Raw genomic sequence first — 18,339 nt, 5'->3', positions numbered from 1 at the left:
GTGGCACTGGACCTGGCACTGGACCTCCTAGTTGTGTGTTACTCTGGCAGAGCTGATAAGTGCCACAGTAGTATCTAATGTTCACAGTGAGACAAGGTGTGTTTAAATGTGCTTTGGTTTTCATGTGTAACAGTGCAATTTTGGGTCCACAACAACCTCAGATGGAGGGTGTTTCTCTTAAAGATTGCTTTGCTTTGGCAGTTGTCAGAATGAAAAATAGCTCCAAAGTTAAGCACTCTCTGGAGAGGACACCGTACTCATTTTAGGCAGTATGAAATTCATAACTGTGCCAGGGTAAAACAAAGTGCTTAAGACATCTTAAGTCAGCTCTAGACAAAGTGCTAGGCACTGAAAGAATCCTTTTTCAAGAGGATTAAAGTGCGAGCCAATGGAAGGTAAATGCCTTGAAATTCTGCAAGAGAAGAATCAACTGTAAACACTCTGAGATACTCTTAAACTTGCTTTACCGTTTAGTGATTAATCCAATCATAAGTTGTAACTCTATAGTTTTTTGATTCAGTGACCAAAGCAAAACATGTCTCAGTCTTCCAGGTTTTATTAGAGATTTATCTGTAAGACTGTAATACTTTCTGTGCTATCTTACGTTTACAAACTCTTCACAGCATCATCCTCTAAATTCTTTCTATCAATAAAGGGTTATGTTCTGTCACTGAAGTCTGAGACAGCTACACATTCCTATCTACAAGAGATCTAGTAAATCTCTTTACTCTTAAGTTGTCATCAATGAAGCCTTCAGGATGAATGTTCTTTCTTATGCCACTGAAGGAAGCAGAATAATTCTGCTGAATGCTACATATAATGTATGTTTATACAGAGCTTTAAGGCAGAAGACAGACAGTTGCATACCATATAAAGCCATTCTTCATGTTTTATTAAAACTCACCTGTTTTCTGTCAACACTGCTGGGAAGTATTCTCAGTGTGGTCTTCTGGTACACATGTATTTCTTAGACATTCTTTATAAACTACAAAGTGCAGATTTCACACCCATTTTGAAATAGGTATTATGATATCTAACCACAAATAATTCTTATGTGAGACAAATATTGCATCATTTCGATTTATTTGTGAGCTTCACTGGCTGTGTATGATGCTGTTAGCAACAGTTTTGGCAAATTTACAGTGATGGCTACAACTGCATAACCGCCTAGAAAAATGAAAATCCCTGTGTTCTTATGGGAGGTTATAGTTAGATGGTTCTAAGATTTGCAAGGTCTGGGTGAGGATAGCTTCCAAATGACTGTGGCTTTGCTTTCTTGTACCTTTCTATTAGCATGACCACAGGAATTTCACAAACTGTCAGAGCATTCTTCATGCAAACTCTTTTCATTTGGAAAAAATCGGTTGAGCCTTAAGTAGTGCTGATACTATTCTGTAAGCAGTGCAGTGCCATCAGGTGTGGTTCCTGAGAATTTGGGCATCATGGGCACAAAGCAAAACTCTTCAGTATCATCTCTGCACCAGAAGGACTCTAAGGACTTCTCTGGACACTGCCTTGCTCTAAAGGGTAAAGTGAATCTCACCTGGACCAGAATGAAACCATAACAGTGCTGCACCAATCTAGTTGTAGTGGGCAGCAACACCTTCTCCATCTTCTGTGGAAATTAATCAGACTCTTTTTTTAAGTTTGAAACTCAAGTTTTATGTTTGTTTTTATTCAGAGAACTATTTTCCTAATAGGTTTCAAGCAATGAAGTAAATTTTCCCCTCAGTCCAAGCTGTCCAGTACGTACTTTATCACTGCCATTCTGCACAGGGCCTCCTAGTTTGAAATGCCATAAAAGAATGTGAAAGTGACCTCAGGGGCCATCATAGCTCACTGCCAAGATGAAGCAGAGGCCTTTCAACAGTTTGAAGCAAAATTCTTCTTGTTTTACCATAGTGCAAACTTTTGCTAGGGCAGATTGCAGGGCAATTTTGTTCACTGATTACTCAGACCTTATGATAAATCAGTGTGGTTGAGCATGGTGTTTTCAGCATACCACACAGCTATATACTTTTTCATATTCCTAAACATCTTTTAAAGGCATAATAATACCTCATGACTTTTAAATTGTAATTAGAATGAAAAATGTAGGTGGTCTTGAAGATCTCAAAATTCTTAATTTAGAGATAGAGAGAGTGATTTTGTCATCAGCTTCTGTATGTATCAGTGGAAGAATAGCTGTTTAGGAATAGTCCAGTAACTGTTTTCTTTCATTTTCTTTGAGGAAAGGGTCAAACAAGAGAGAAAGAGAGTAGTTGATGCCAGCTATATGCCTGCAACCACCAATTTTGAAAGTTCAGAAACCATGGATTAGGCCCCAGAATAACTTTTAAAAGTCTTAAAATGTAACATCTTCTGTTCTTATCCTTTTGTTTACCTACTGGCTTTTAGTTTGGAACTTGCTTTTTAATTTCCAACCTTTTTTCTCTTCAGCCTTGAAAGCTAGAAAGAGATTCTTGCCTAATCATTTGTCTCTATGAAACTGTGAGTGTAAAAGGCACTTCTTAAAATAGTACTTTTTTATTGCTTGAGGCCTACATAGGAGAATGCTGAGGTCATAGTTTAACTCTCATAGAGTAAATTTATTTTGTGCAATAATGCTCTTCATCTGTGTGAGTCCTGACATTTTGTTTATCAGGTAAAGTACTGAGCTATGACATTGAGTCATGATCACTTGTTAGTGGAAGTCCCCTGTATCAGTTCAGTCTGTTTAGTGGGTTTGGTTGTTGTTTTTTTTTTCTTTTCTCTCACATAATTCTTAGTCTGGAAGTTCTGTCTACTTAGGATTCCTTAAGAGAGAGAGAGAGGCGTCTGTTATTTGGGTTGAAATCCTGGCCCTGGTGACGTCAATGGAAAAAGAACACCCATTGACTTCAGCTGGGTCAGGATTTCTCCCTTGTGGTTTAGGAATCTGTTAACTAAGGCTGTAGAGCCATACATAAGAGAGGAACAACCTACAGGGAGGGAGCAGATTATTAAACTCTCCCCAAAACAAAATCCTGGAGTGTCTCTGGTGTCACCAACAACTGCCTCACGATTTCATTGGCACACCTGCATCCCTCTTTTGAGAGGAGATAAAAGCACTGTACAACACAAGCTATTCCTTAGTTCAGTGATAAATCTTGTCAAGAAGATGCCCATGTACAGCTAAAATCACCTCTCAGTTGGGCATGTGAGCTTTTGAGCTTTCTTCTAGCATTGGTCTTACTGGACATCAGTAAACAGATACGGTCTTGCATGCTGATGAAGAATTGTGATGCTTTAGAGTATCTTCTAGGCTGTGAACTTGGTGTTTTGATAACACTTGAACATTGATTTTCTAATGTCATGGTTAGCCCAATATCATACAATAAACAATTGTTCACTGAAACTCTTTGCTTTCTCTTACTGGTGTTGTGAAATCAGAATACTTCTGCCAAGAAGGCAAGCACAGAGACCTGCTGGAAGACAGGCTGCATTAACATGGAAAGAAAGTAAAAAACCAGCAAAACCAGAAAACCCCCTGAAACATGGCTCTCTACTGTAGAGTGCAAGCAAAAGTTTGTGTGGAGCTTGTCTGTTTTCCAAAGGTTAAGTCTTTTGAGGGAACTACAGAGAGCTACCTCCTAATCTTAGTATTTAAGAAATTATTTTCTCCTGCATCATTCCTTAGGGGGAGGAGACTCTATCTCCATTTTAATGCTGCACTCGTTTAAAACCCGTGTGTTCAGGGAGTAGCATTTTCTTATCAGCAGACTGTCTCCTTGCCGTCATTGTGGCCATGCTGACAAGTGAGCTCCTCACACCTCCTCGGTGTGAATTAACCGTTACTAAAAGGTGCCACTCCTATAATGTCCTAATAAATGAAATGAACCAGAAAATCTGACATGGTCTGCTTGGGAACAGTCATTGCTATTACTGGCCAGCTCTGCATTTGAAAGTCATGAGCCAAGCTGTTAAGTCCTCCAGCAATTCTTTATTTTCTATAAATGCAGTAGGTCGCTGTCACATTGCATACTAGGGTAGGAACTGCCAAGATCTGTAAGGATCTACTGCTCCATCTCGTGGTGTGAAAAAAGTTTTGTTACTCTGCTCTGTAGAGGGGTGTGCTAGCACTGGGATTTGACTTGAGTCAGTATAGTGCTTTTCCTTGAGACACTGTTGTTAAGCACAAAGAATGTGTGGTTACCTTCAGCATGCGTCAGGGCAGAGAGTACAGGAGATGTTTGAGTACAGAGGAGAAAGAAAAGTCAGCGGAGTGTTATTGAGCATACGTGATTCAGAATGTGCAGAATAGATGATAAATAGCTAGCAATAAATAAAACACACAGCACTTGGCTGCCTTCACTAGCCCTTGGTAACCGTGTTTGTGTGGTCAGTGAGGCATTTGGGATGTAGTCTTCTATGCTGCTGCTGGGTCAGAACAGCAGCACCCTCCCACAGGTCTGCAGGCTTCAGCAGAGATGAATGCTATGGGATTGCCTGGCCACAATCTTTCCTGTACATCAATGTCACAAAAGCTGTTTCTCAGGCTAACAGGAGAGCTATAGCAAGACCTGACTTTTTCACTCTGCCAATAATTGCAGTACTTGGAAAGAGTGCCTGGGAAAGAGTAATGGCTTTCTGCTGTTGGAATTGCAGCTCCTGTGTGCTTCAGTTCAGTGGGATCAAACCAGCACTGCTCTTCTGATGCTGGGTTTGTTCTAGGGAAGCAGTTTATAACAAAACAGTCCAAAAAAGCTTTACGAAGTCAGGGGTGTTGGATCCTCTTGTGGACACTTAATATAATCTCATAAACAACAGTAATTGCCAAATAGTAGTAACTAATTCATACTTACATTAAGAGCATATCTTCTGTCAACAACTTGTGCTGTTGGAAGTGAGTGGTAGTGCTCATAAAGCCTTAAAGAGTAGGAGCACTGGGAAAATTACCATCTTCTATAAAAAGGCTTCTTGTATAATGAGGACAGCTTGTCTTATTGTGTAGTAGCAATCAAACTATTAACCATTAAAAAAAAACCAAACAAACATGCACTGGCAAAAGATAACTGCCTGCCTAGCCCTGTCTGACTTTTGTTTAGTAATACATTGTCTTGGAGTTCTGCACACAGGAAAGCTGGTGTACTTTGTATAAATAGGAGTGCAAAGAAGTACGTGGCTTATATAGCCAGACCTCCCTGCTGACAGTTGCTGTTTCTGAATGGTAGACCCTTGCTCTCAATGGTGTACTGTGTTGTCACCTTTGTCATGCTTCAGGAGAGAGATTGCAAAACTTGCCTAAGCAGAGAATAGGGGAAAGGAGAGGGAAGAGTGAAAATAAAACAAAGGATAGCTTTTGTAAGTAGTGTAGAGGTTCTTTCCTCATCATGACGAATAATACATCATAAGGAAAGGAGCTTAACTGCTTCACTTCCATTCCCCCTACCTTCTTCCGATTTCTTTATGGATTAAAGATTTACAAGTCTGTATAGCTAAAACAAAGTGTGTTGAATCTGTACAGAAGCTAAGATGTTGAATTATGCTACAATACTCTCCCCAGAATTTCCATGAGAACAAGAGATTATGGGGGGGGTCTAGGCACTTTTGGTGCTGATTTCCTGAAGGACTCAGATGCCCGTCTTTAGAAAGTCAAGTTCCATGTATCATATAAGACGTACACAATCAGGATGAAATCTTGCCATGAAAGGTTCAAGACTTAACTTGGAGGCAGGGAGACGGAAAGAGGAAGATTAGCAGTTGCAGTTGAAGAAGGGAGTTGCAGGTTGTGAAGCCATGGGTAGCAGGCTACTAACAATACTTTGTCTCTGAATGCTCTGAGAAGGGGAAATGGAAAGTTTATGATCAGTGTGATGTTTCTAGAATCTTTATGTACTCTTCATTGAAGTTGGACTGGGGCAGTGGAATTGTCCTCATTGTAACTTAGAATAATTTCTTGTTGTCACATTTCAAGTCAAGAGAATTGCAGGGTTCTCCTAGATTCATCCTCCTGGTTTTGTTTATCCTATATGAAGGATGTATACAGAGAGAGTGGAAAGTACTAAGAGCAAGGTATTACTGAAATATCTAGAACTTTACTATGAAGACACTCCATTTAATTTGTCTCCTGCCTCCTGAATTACAATATTTGAATATCAGTGTATCTCTAAGTATAGAATTTATTTTATGGCTTATTATTTTGAAATATGGTTGAGAGCAATCACGTACAACATCATCCAATAGTTACAATGTGTGCAAATGCTCTGAAGTTTACAGTGCAAACTGATATTAAAGGCCCATAGCAGAGTTCTTAACTATTTAATCAATTAGCCTGGGACAAAGGCTTCAGAGGTGGGAGTTGCTGATGTGATTCTCATTAGATAAAACAGAAATGAAGGCATGAGCTGTTTGATGCTGCTTCCTAGAACTGCTCAAAATTTTTTAAACCGTTTCCATTCTAATTCACAGCAAGAGGCTCAGTAATTTGTGGCCTGGTTTTAATCATCATTTCCCTCACAGCATATCTAAACACTCACTAAAGCTGTATGTTCTCTCTGATCTTGTGTAAATAGTTTTATTAGCATTCTGTTTCATATTGGTGTAAGTATGGGGAGGAATGTATTTGTCTTGAAATAACATCTTCAGGCTGTAGGAGCTGTATTCAAGTACTCATGGAACTGACAGACAAGTTTGTGATACTTTGCCAGAAGATGGAAGGGAAATTCTGCCTCGACATGATGTAGACCACATCTCAGTGTCCTTTGAGATATTTTGGATTCTTCAGTAAGGAAGGACCATTGGCTGCTACACTCCTAATGTGGCCTTTTTGTTTTCCATTGCTCCCAGCAAATGTAATGAAGAGCTTAAAAAGATGTTAGTGAGAAAGACTGGAAGCGCATGAAGCTGAAGTGTCTGCTCTTTCAGTTGGAATGAGTATCCAAAACCTGAGATTCCTAGCCAAACCACAAGAAACTCCTGCTTCTCTGTTAATAGGTGTTAATAGGGATGTGGAGGGCTTCCTAATGTGACTTCCAGAATTTACTGGTTGGGAAGGGATATATCTCCTGTTGGAATGGCTTTCTAGGGATATTGCAGTACTTCAGTTTCTTGGCAGAGTTGAGAAGGGCATACAGGAATGAAGGTGGAGGGAGGGGGAGGAGACCTTCAGCCTTTTCTATTTCCAAACAACAAACTGAAGTACTACTTGATATCTTTTATGCCTCTTTAAAGTGAAGTGCTTCTGAGAGGTAATTCAAATGCATTCATTCAGCATGCTTCGAGAGGTATCTTTTCTTTGGTCAGAACAACTTATTTGGTTCACATCACCTTTTCTCTTGTCTTAGTAACATGGAGAAGCAAAGGTGGAAAACTAACTTGTTGATTGTTTGGAGCACCCCATAGATCACTTCTGAATGCATGCTCACCAGTAAACATAAGATGGACCCTTTCAAGTGCAACATAGAATCATAGAACAGTTTAGATTGGAAGGGACCTCAAAGATCATCCAGTTCCAACAACCCCCCACCATAGGCAGGGACACCTCTCACTAGAACAGGTCGCTGAAGACCTCATCCAGCCTGGCCTTGAACACCTCCAGGGAGGGAGCATCCACAACCTCCCTGGGCAACCTGTTCCAGTGTCTCACCACCCTCACTGTAAAGAACCCTTTCTAACATCTAGTTTGAATCTCCCCTCTTCCAGTTTAAACCTATTGGCCCTTGTCCTCTCATTACAAGACCTTGTAAATAGCCCCTCCCCAGCCTTCCTGTAGGCCCCCTTCAGATACTGGAAGGCCACTATAAGGTCTCCTCGAAACCTTCTCTTCTCCAGAATGAAGAGCCCCAACTCTTGTAGCCTGTCCTCCTAGCAGCCCTCTGATCATCTTTGCAGCCTTTCTCTGGACTCAATCCAATAGTTCAGTGTCATTCTTGTATTGGAGGCTCCAGAACTGCACACAGATGCAGTCTGATGAGAGCAGAGTAAAGGGGGAGAATCACATCCCTTGCCCTGCTGACCACACTTCTCTTGATGCAGCCGAGACAGCCAACCATGTCCTGGGCTGCACACTGCCAGCTCATCAAGCTAAATACTATGTATCTTGTCTAAAAATCTTTCTTGGCTTATATATTTCTCGAATCCTTGTAATATTGTCAATCTAAAGGCTGCTGGAATTGCTTAGGGACAGGTAACTTCTCTGCTCAGCCAGGCATTTAGCTCAAAGTCTGTATAATGTGTGGCCTCTATGCTAGTGCATGATATCTTACCCCAGAGTCAGAAACCACAATTTTAGGACTGACAAAATATTTGGGTGAGAAAAGTTCAGTTCTTCCTTATCGACTATTCATAATGCATCTTATGTACTACCTACATGACCTGGTGACTTTAAGCCCTGCAGATGTTACACTTCCAAAGATTCATGTTGCAGTGCCAACAAGATGTAGAGGAGAACAGCAGATTTCAGAGAAGTAGCTGCCAACTGCCATGCGAGCTGGTTAGTGGCTGATCAAGGAAAGAAAGAGAAGTGATGAAGTTGTGTGGGAAGAGAGCAACTATGAGCTGGCCACTGAGCCATCTCTGGGGAAGTAGGTACCGTCACACCGCTCAGCTGAATATTGTCCCCAGTGTGACACGGTGCCCACAAGTCCAAAACTCATGGCCAAAGTGTGGAGATCAGTGTAACAGCTTATCTTGTCTGAGGTTGCTGATTCAATGTGCTAACAGGAATTGAAAGCCCCTTATTAGGAAACCAACATCACTAGATTTGCATCTAAGCTTTGACTGATTGATGAGTCAAACTCCTGGCGTAGGCTTTGCAGTGAGATTACTTCAACGCTGATTTATTATTATCATTATCAGTGCTATTTTGGAATGTAAACCCTGGTATTCTAAGACAAAGGTCATCCACCTTTGAAGTGTGAAGTGCCAGATCATATTCTTTCTCAAAACATTGATTAAATTTGGTGGCAGACACTTGACAAAATTCAGGGAGCAAAGTGTAGTGCAAAGGCAAGGTGCTGCTGGCCAGCATCAGAGCTCGTTTTTGGTGAAGCAGTGTGCTCGCCAGACTCACAACTCTGTGGGAGATTGTACTTTCACAGGTGGCATTCTCAGTGTGTGACAGCTTTTGGCTTCTGGCTGCGTGCTGGCCTCGTTTGAGGATACTGGGATTTGGTTGTACACTGTCTTTGGTAACTGTGCTGTGGATTGCTTGGTCCCTACACCATGGCTTACAGAAGGAGGAATAGGAAAGGCAGCGTTAGGATAAAATGTAAGATACTTCTAAAGGGTATTGATTGCTGGCAAACTGTTCTTGGAAGCAAATTATTTCTTCTAGAAATACTGTTGTCTAAAACCACTTAAATAATGCTTCAGAGGAGATTAAAAGTTTGTGTTATGATAGCTAGAGAATTGCTAAAATATTTATCTGCAGCTATTCGTGGATTCATGAAAAGCTTAATCTGATTCTTATGATACAATAAGTCTCCAGTGACTAATCCAACAATTACATGCTTCCTAATGAATTCCTTCTGAACACAACTGACCTTGCAAATGCTTTGGCTCACAAAAAAAGTACTTCATGTTGTAAATCCTTTTTCCACAAATTTCAATGGGAAACGTTAATTTTACCTATGCCTGTGCAGGAAAACAAAACAAAAATTAACATTTGTACAAAATACTTTTAGTATTAAAACTACAATAGCTTTGTTGAGGAAGCCTGAGCATCATCCTCCCCCAGTATGAGCACATCAGTTAATCATACGAGGCATTACTCAACTTGATTTGGCATCAGAAACATTTTAGATGTAATTGATGTATCAGGGTAAGTCTTTTCCTAAGTTGATAAGAGCCTAATTTTACTAATCATTCTTTAATTTAGCATAGGCTCTTGAAGAACTGGGGCAACTTAAAAGCCTGTGTTAAAAAGACTTGTTTTGAGTACATTAATGTTGACCACTCACAGGGAGGGTCATACAGCTAGGGAGTCTCGTCTTAAAAAAGAAAAGGAGCTCTTGCCAGAAATCAGTTTAATGAGAGTATAGCTCTTGTGAGAACAGCTCGCAGAAGTGACCGTAGCCAATCATTTTTCCAGTGACATACCCTGCTCCTTGAAACTGTCACATGTGGACTGAACAAAAATGATTTCTGTTTCTCCTTTTTCAACAGTCAAACACATGCAAGTTGTGATGTTTATTGATCAGCCAAACACATGAGGTGATGTTTGAGAATATCCCCCTTTTGGAGCCTTGCCTTACATGCTTAATGACAGCTTGAAGGATTTTGCCATCTGTACAGAGCTTCCCATCTTATAAAGTAGTTTAGAGCACATAATGGGCATATCATGCTTCCAAAAAGCCAGTGAGGGCAAGGTACTATCCAGTATGTTCATAGTAAACTGTCCTGGAAGTTTCTGTGGCCTGTTTTGTGTTACAATAAAGCCTCTGGATCACTCTCTGCCCTTGTAAGGCAGGCAAGTCCTGTGGAAGTAGGCAACCGATACAAAAAATGCTGTAGCTTTTTAGATCTTTACTCAAGTTTGAGAGATTTTTGGTGGTGGTGGTTTTTTTTTTTTTTTTCCTTTTTAAACAGCAGAAGAATGTTTCCAGTTGCTCACAGAAGGGTTACATTCTGCCATCTATCTTTGTGCAGAAGTCCCATTGGGGGTCTCTCAGCAGGCTACTCACAAAACACAGATGTTTTTGGCTGCTCATTCAGCATCTTACTGTTGCTGGACACTTCTTACTGTCTAGCTTTTTGTTACTGGCAGCTGGTTAAAATACAAATAGGATTTTTGTTAACACTACTGGTGCTGTCTCCCAGTTACCTGCCATGAATTCTGTATAACTACCACTGGGTGGTGTATGCCTCGTGTAAGTAAAACTCCCTAAAGTAACCAACCAGAGTTCTGTAGCTGTGGAACTTCAATATCTAACCCCAAAGCCTCTACGTCTTTTTTAATCAGAAATCTTCCCTTAAATTTATCAAAGTTAGAAACTCAACGCTTTGGGTAGTGTAAGAAAGTGGATGTATATATGCATCCGTGTCCTTCAACGTTGAATGAGAGAATACAGTGTGTATTTATACACCCCTTCTGTTCCTGTAAGTTCTCATGCTTTATTGAGAACCACCTATTTTTACAAGCATGGAAAGGTTCTTAGTGTGTCTGCTGACATCTTATATTAATCATAGCCAGTCTTAGGAACACATAACAGTCCACATGTCACCCATGTCACTTCTTTCAGATGCAAAGGGGAATGTAATTTTCTACCACTTCCATGTCCTCCATGCTGTTGTTTAACATCTAAGAGCAGATGGGCGTCAATTTTGTTAGTATAACAGAATTTCTTTTCTGCTGGATAGCAGAAGCTATGTTAAACAAATGTTAGAATATTTCAGTGACTTAGGACTTCTGGCATTGCAACATGTTTCCTTTTCACTGCCTATTTGTATCAATGTGTTGAAGACTGACAGCTTCATAACCCACATTTCACTATCTAAATTCAGTACTAGTTGAATTGCTGAGACGGAGTAATTGCTGAGGCTTTCAGAGTAAAAAGAAAAAGAAACCTTTTTCTTCATGGATTTATGTTAGACAGGGCATCCAGTTCAACTACAATGTGCTTTGTTGTGCTGGAGTTTAACATTTACCTAGTAGCCCCTTATAAATATCAAAAGGCAAACTGTAATCCTACTGTGGGCATCTTGTAAAACTTTTTAAAGAGCAGGTCTGAACATGCTATACAGGTAGAAATGCCATCTGATTTTGTCTCTTTAGCTTGCTCAGCAGTCCAGAAAAACTATTAAGAAAATGAAATTAAGTTTTCTCCATGCCTACTAGTACCTTTATTTTTAATAGATCTTCTGTATGAAGATGTGTAAGCCAGAAGTTATATAAAACCTGCTGGATTACTCTTTTGAGTTAGCAAAACTTGCTCTAGTGCTAGAAGGGTTCGCTGCTGCAGTAGCAGTGTAGGGGAAAAGAATGTTTAAGAAAATCTGTGATTTGAGACTGGAAAGATATCAACAAAATTCCACCATATCTTATGGCTTTACGCCTTGCTTCATGTTCTTTGGTCGTGTAGGGAAATATACCCATACAGCAAACAAACTCCCAAACCCAGTTTGAAGGAGAGATGTGACTAAGTTGCCTGACCCTTGTACAGGAGTTTTTATTAAAGAAAATTGTTATCTATGTCCAATATGGGAGGGAAGGGATGTAAAATTTTAAGATATCGTTGAGACAACAATAAATAGAAGGCAAAGACCTGTTAACCAGTCCTTGGCCATATGTCAATTCCCCACTTAGCACAGGGTCTACGCAGGAAATTCTGTTGTTACTTTAGCTGACGCAGTGATGACCATACACTATCAAACAGTGTAGAAAGAGAAAAATAATCTCACTGTCTAGATATTAGTAAACTTCACTAATCCAAACACAATCAAACTGTAAATATCAGTCATACTACCATCAGTCACAGCAAATGTGTCTTTGTCCAGATTAGCTAGACTATGTCTTCCATGAGAACAACTCCATAGGAAAAGCCCATTGTTGATGGGGTTTGACCATCAGGATTTCCCCAGCTTTCATTTTATGGTGAAGGGATTTAGTACCAGTAAAGGACATTGTGATACTATCTATGTGTTCAAGAATGACATCGTAGTCACCTCATAGTGTGGTTTGTTCTCTGTTAAGGAGCAGAGTCAAGGATTATTTATAATTTCTGTATCATTAAGCAGTTATCAGTCGTTTCTAGACTTTGGCTGCATAGAACTTCTCCAATTTTGATTGTAAAGGGATGGTTTCCCTTCAGTGGTTTGGGGCAGACTTTTCACTGAGAGGTGCCTCTTGGAGCTGTGTAGTAGTTAACTTTCTCTTGACTGTAGTTTGGAAGTATTTGAATTAAAAGATGCTAAGGAAGACTCAGATTTCTCTAGCTGAACTGATGTGAGATAAAGCATGGAGATTGAACAAAATGCATGAGAGCCACAGACTGACTGTTCCCTCTTGTGCCTGAGCTAGCAGCAAATGGTAAAGGAAGCAGGTTAGGAAATTAAGTGACCTAAAACACAAGAGAAGAGTCAAAGCACTCTGGGTGTCACCTTGTGCAGTGTTAAGTTGGAGAACGTCTCCCCTTCCCTAACAATGACCAGATGACCTGGAAATTTGTCAGTGGAGTGATGCTGCCACTACATCTGCATCTGACATTGTGGATGTCTTCTGAGCTCATGCTGCACTGTGCTGCTTTGGTCTGAATTGTTAGAATTGGTTCTAAACGTGATGAAATAACAGTGGAGGTTATTTTTCAGTACTGACTGCTTTATTCATCATGTCTGGGTGGTGAGCAGAGAGATTTTCTGACTCCCTTCAGAAGTTTTGGAGGTTCCAAACTAGACCAAGTGTTTGAAGTGCCAGCCCTTTCTAGTATCTTGTTCAGTTCCAAGGAAGAGTATAATTCCACATTAATTGATTGGGATTTTCCCATCCTGCATTTATCATTTGACAGAAAGCAAGTATTTTGTGTTACAAGTGTGAACCATTAGCCTTTATCACCAGGCAACCATATTACCAAGCCATACATAACTATCTTGCAGAACATGCTTTGCTCTAGCAGTTCTTCTGTCTCACCATCCCCACAAACAGTTCTCCATCTGCTAGGCAGGCTCTGTTCTTCCTATGTGTTATTTGAGAGCACCCCAGGCACCTGCCCGGCTCGCAGATGGTGTTACTCCATCACAGTGTGGATTCATCGCAGCATGTTGCAGGGGGATGAAAGGGGGTGATGGAGTTAAGGTCTTACTGAAGATGTGCCAGACAATCTGAGCTAACTGTAGTTATTGTGTGTGTGGTTTTTTTGTTGCTGTCATTACCAAACTGTGCAGAAGGTGAGGTTTTGTTTGTAACAAGTCTCCTGCCTGCTTTGGAGAGGGGAGACCCCCCAGACTACAGAATGGAGGACAGAAAGCCTCATCTGGCATTAAAACTGCCCCTAAGAAAGCTTTCAGCGGGCCGGTGCTAACTTTCCTAGCTGCGTTCGCCTGCTCAAGTGTTTTTGGTTGGTGTTGTGGGTTTGGGTTTTTTTTTCCTCTCCCTCTCTCGACACTATTTTTTAAGAACGAAAAAAAATCATGAAGCGAGCTGAAGTGGCAGCAGAAGGCAAACTCGCCTGTACTCCAAACTAAGTTAAACTCGGCGGGGTGTGCGAGCAACCCTCACCGTGACCGTTCGGGGCGGCACAGTGGGAGCGCCCGCTCGGCTGCTCGGGGCCGGGACGCGTCAGGGACCGGGCGGCGGAGTGGGGGAGCGGGGCAAGCCCGGGTTCTTCATTTTCCCCGCTAAACTCCGTGAAGAAGGCGATGGGGGTGTGGGGAGCCGCCCTTGCGGCGGTGCGGCTGTGGGGCGGGGGGCCGGGTAAAAGGAGCTCGCAAGCGGTGCGCTTACCCCCTCCATTTTTGTAGCAGAGGTAGGGAAACCGCCAGACGTTGGCCAGGTCCACGGCGAAGCCGATGACGGAGAGAAGGAAGTCGATCTTCTTGCCCCAGGTCTCCCTGTCCTGGGGGCCGTAGCGCGGCGCCGGGGCGGCGGGCAGCAGGCTGCTGCTGGTGTACTGCACCCCGTTGTGCTCCTTCACCAGGATCAGCTCCACGTCCTTTCGCGGGGGCGGCGGCCCCGCTCGCTCCGCCAGTGGGGCTACCACCGACACTTTGCGGTCGGGCTGGCTCGGCTTGTTCATCTTCGCCTTGAACATCCAGAGACGGGCGGCTGAGGCGGGCTGGGCGGGCGCCGGGAGCGGACTTCCCGCTGGAGGCGACTCGGCGCTCAGTCCGCCGGTGTCAGCGCGGCAGGAGCGAGGCACGGCCGTAATAAGAGCCATGCAAATGAGGCGGGAGAGGGGGGACCGGGGTGCCCCCGGGGAGCGGGGCTGCCTGCGCCCTTCCTCCGCGGGGGAGCGGCCGGCAGCCGGGCCCGGAGCCGCTGCCCGCAGCTCGCAGAGCCGTCGGCGCACCTGGAGCCACACCGCTTTTACCCTGGCCGCCGGTGGGCACAGGACTGCAGCCTCCCGACACGCCCCGGCCCCCGGCCGGAGCCCCTCACTGCCCCGTGCCCACTGGCGGCAGTTTCAGCCGAAACCCGTACAGACAGGGCTCATCCTGCCGCGGGCTGCCTTGCGCGTCCCGCCGTGCCAAGCGCGCACCCCTGGGCGAGCAGCCTGGAATTGCCCTTAGCGGGCAACAGGTAGGGCTGATCCAGAGTGCCCACTGCCTTTCTTCTGCAGCAGGTTGTTCACTACCCTTCTTTCCCAGCAGAATGCCCGCTCCCCTTTTTTCCTAGCAGATTACCCACTGCCCTTTTGCCCTGGCTGAGCTTCACTACGGAGACACCTTTTCCCTGTCTGCTAGAGCGGCTGTAGTTAAACAGTGGAATTTGGCTTTTCATATCAGAACTTGGTGAATTGCAGGCCAAGTGATAGAGCTCAACACTGCTCATACTCCTGTGCCAGGTTGTCCAGCTTTTTTTTTTTGTTGTTGTTTCTGGCAAATGCAGGGTTGGTAGGGTTCTGCTGTCAGGTTGAGGTATTTGCAGGACGTTAACTACTTTTGCTGCTCTAAATAGGACTTGAATCTTTTACATGGGAAATGAACAAAGAATTAGCTGGCAGGGCAAAAGTGATTCAAGTGTAAAAGTTGGCTAAATATAGCTGCAGAAAGAGGTTTTCGGGAGCTCTTCCTGTTACAGCTGTGAGCAGTAACTTTACATTCAGCATCTGTGAAGGGAATAAAATTTGAGCACAAAAGGCTCCCCTTCTCCAATGTTAAATAGATTCAGTTCTGAGTGGCATCAATGAGAACAGGGCAGAACTCAGAGGATTATCAGTGGTACTGCAGCCTACCAAGTCCTCACTCACTCTGCTAGGACTTATTAGTGTTGCAGTATATGAAAAGGTGCTGGTCAGAATTCCCAAAGGAATACCAAGTTCCTCTGCAAACTTGAAATGTCAAAAAGTATTCCAACTCACTTGAGCTTTAGCTCACATATTGACACCTTCCCCTCCTCTCTTTAGGCCACAAACTGTAAATATGCTAGTGAGATAGCTATTGACAGTTTCCAGATTTTTTTTTCTTTGCAGAAAGCTCTTGGTTCAAGCTGCAAGATCTAAGCTGTGACTGGGATTCCAAAACAATCACCTGTATGAAGTAGTTGAGCAGCAGCTTTATTGTTTCAGAGCAACTGTATGCTTAGAACACACAACTCATACATTCTCTTTTAGCTGCTCTACTGTATCCTGCCCTCATCTTCTCCAAATACACTGCATATGAACGTTTTCTCTGTTCTTTCTGACACTTCATGCCAAACATGCTGCATATACTGAGCATAGTGCTGACAGCGCCCTGTAGACGCTTGTAGTTTGCTTGTGCCATGCAACCCATATTTTTACACTTGTGTGCAGCTACACTGCTGCCTACTTCTCATACTGTCAGTAACTGCCACCTCATGCATCAAATACCCACGTTCTAGGCAGTGCACCCAGATATGCCCCTCATCCCCATGTTTCTGTGAGCCTGAGCTCCCATAGCAAATAAAGGACAAGCTCTCCTCTGAACATGAGGAGAGCCTCTGCTCCCAGACTCAAAGCCCTGAAGCCATCATGCTGACACTCACCAGGTAGCACTGAGGATGTCTCTGTCCCATTCCCTGGTACCTATGGGGAAGATGACTGATAGGGGATCCTTCCTCCTTGCTTCCACCACTCTGGGACTGCAGTCTCTCTGGGAGTTGAAGCTGTAACCTAGCCAGTAAGGAGCTTTTTAAACCTGGGTCACTTCTCTTCACGTGACTATTACTGCCTTAATAATCTGCACAGACTTCCTGCACTAGACAACAGTACTCCCCTATTGCTTCTGGAAAAACAAGGCCTTGCTAAGGAACACCCTTTTCCCCACAAGGTCTCAATTAGCTGAGCTTCATCGTGATGTCTATGGTGGGAGGAATCTAGAAAGCCCCTGCTTATTTCCTAAGAGAATTAACTCAGTGTGCATATATATATATATATATATATATATATTTATATATGTGTCTTTAGTTCTTGCATGGAAAGTGTGCACAATCTGGTTAATGTAATATCTGCTGCACCCTCAAGGTAAGAAAGTCCTCAATTGGATTTTATAAAAAAGTTGCTTAATCTTCAGTCTGTCTGGATCTTGTTATGCCTAATGGAGCCTGACAGTGGGTAGAGTTGAAGTCAGAGAAGGGAATATTGTATTTAGAAACCTTCATGGAGCCAGGCAGGATGGCAGGGTGTTAGTGATATTCCACTGTGGACTAGGAAATAGGGTGCAATTTACTTCAAAAAATAGATGTTGCTAGTGTAGTCACCAGTTATTCAGATTCTTGTTTGTCATTCTCTTTGCAATGTATAGGAGAATATACTGTAAGCTGTAACATTAAGTTGGGATTGTCACTGTCAAACATTGATGTCTACAAAGAAAAAACAACAACCCTGTGAACAACAATGTAATGTGTACTTTTAGATCTCTGTCTGCTGCTGGTGTGAAGGCTCACTGTGCTTGTTCACAGCAGGGTTTAGATTCCCCACCCTTGGCAGCACAGCCCTCTGCTGCTGATATTACAGAATTGATACAGAACTAGAGGAGTTGGCTACTGTCCTTCCGGTGAGCCAACTTTGGAGAGAAGCTGTATCAAAGTGTTCAGCTATGCTGGAACTCACACTTTATGGTTGGTGCATCTGAGTCTTGGTTTGTGTTATGTCTGATACACTTGATCAAAGAGCTTGGAAGTAAAGACAAACAAAACAGTGACTGAGACAGGGGATGTGATTGCTTTAAAAATAAATTGAGGCAAATGTCACAGAGAAAAAAACCCTCTCCACCACCACTTAAACCAAAGGACAAAAGAACCATGGTAAATTTAGTTCTAATTGTCAAAGCAGTGAATACACAAAAGACTAAAGATGTGCAGTTTAGGATGCCGCTTTTATGAGCAGGCTTGTATGATAAATTTGCTTGTGAGAGCTGAAATTTGGGCTTGAAGACCAGGACATCATTTTCATGTTGTAATCCAAGATACAATGAAAAGAGTAAAATGAGGCAGGGGACATATACACCAACTGTGTAATTTTGCATCCTGGTACATCCACAGAAACCTTGAGCTCGTTTTGGCCTTGGGGCTTACCAGCACTGAAGGATATTTTTCAGATGAAGTACATGAACTGAATGAAGTTAGCTTTGGTTATTCTGTGCTAGAAGAAACTTGTGGAATAGCCAGTTGCTACAGGAACTGGGAACAAAGTAGACATCAGCCATCTGACTGGATCAATGTTAAAACAATTTCACAGTGATGGGAACATGGCAGTAGTGCCCATC

The 18,339-nt window shown here is 42.7% G+C and overlaps 1 protein-coding gene across 1 annotated transcript in view; it reads right to left on the bottom strand.

Moving 5' to 3' along the window:
* SLC6A2 (solute carrier family 6 member 2) overlaps positions 1–14,759 on the bottom strand; it is a 59,514-nt gene extending 44,755 nt beyond the window's left edge. Inside the window, exon 1 of the mRNA XM_064160408.1 lies at positions 14,399–14,759. Coding sequence (XP_064016478.1) covers positions 14,399–14,705 — 307 coding nt within the window. The 5' untranslated portion in view covers positions 14,706–14,759. The remainder of the gene's footprint in view (positions 1–14,398) is intronic.
* Between the last annotated feature and the right edge of the window lie 3,580 nt (positions 14,760–18,339).

This window comes from Pogoniulus pusillus, chromosome 20, assembly GCF_015220805.1.
Source record: "Pogoniulus pusillus isolate bPogPus1 chromosome 20, bPogPus1.pri, whole genome shotgun sequence".
Lineage (NCBI taxonomy): Eukaryota > Metazoa > Chordata > Aves > Piciformes > Lybiidae > Pogoniulus > Pogoniulus pusillus.
Note: the sequence above shows the minus strand (reverse complement) of the source record. Positions and strands in the feature narration are given on the sequence as shown.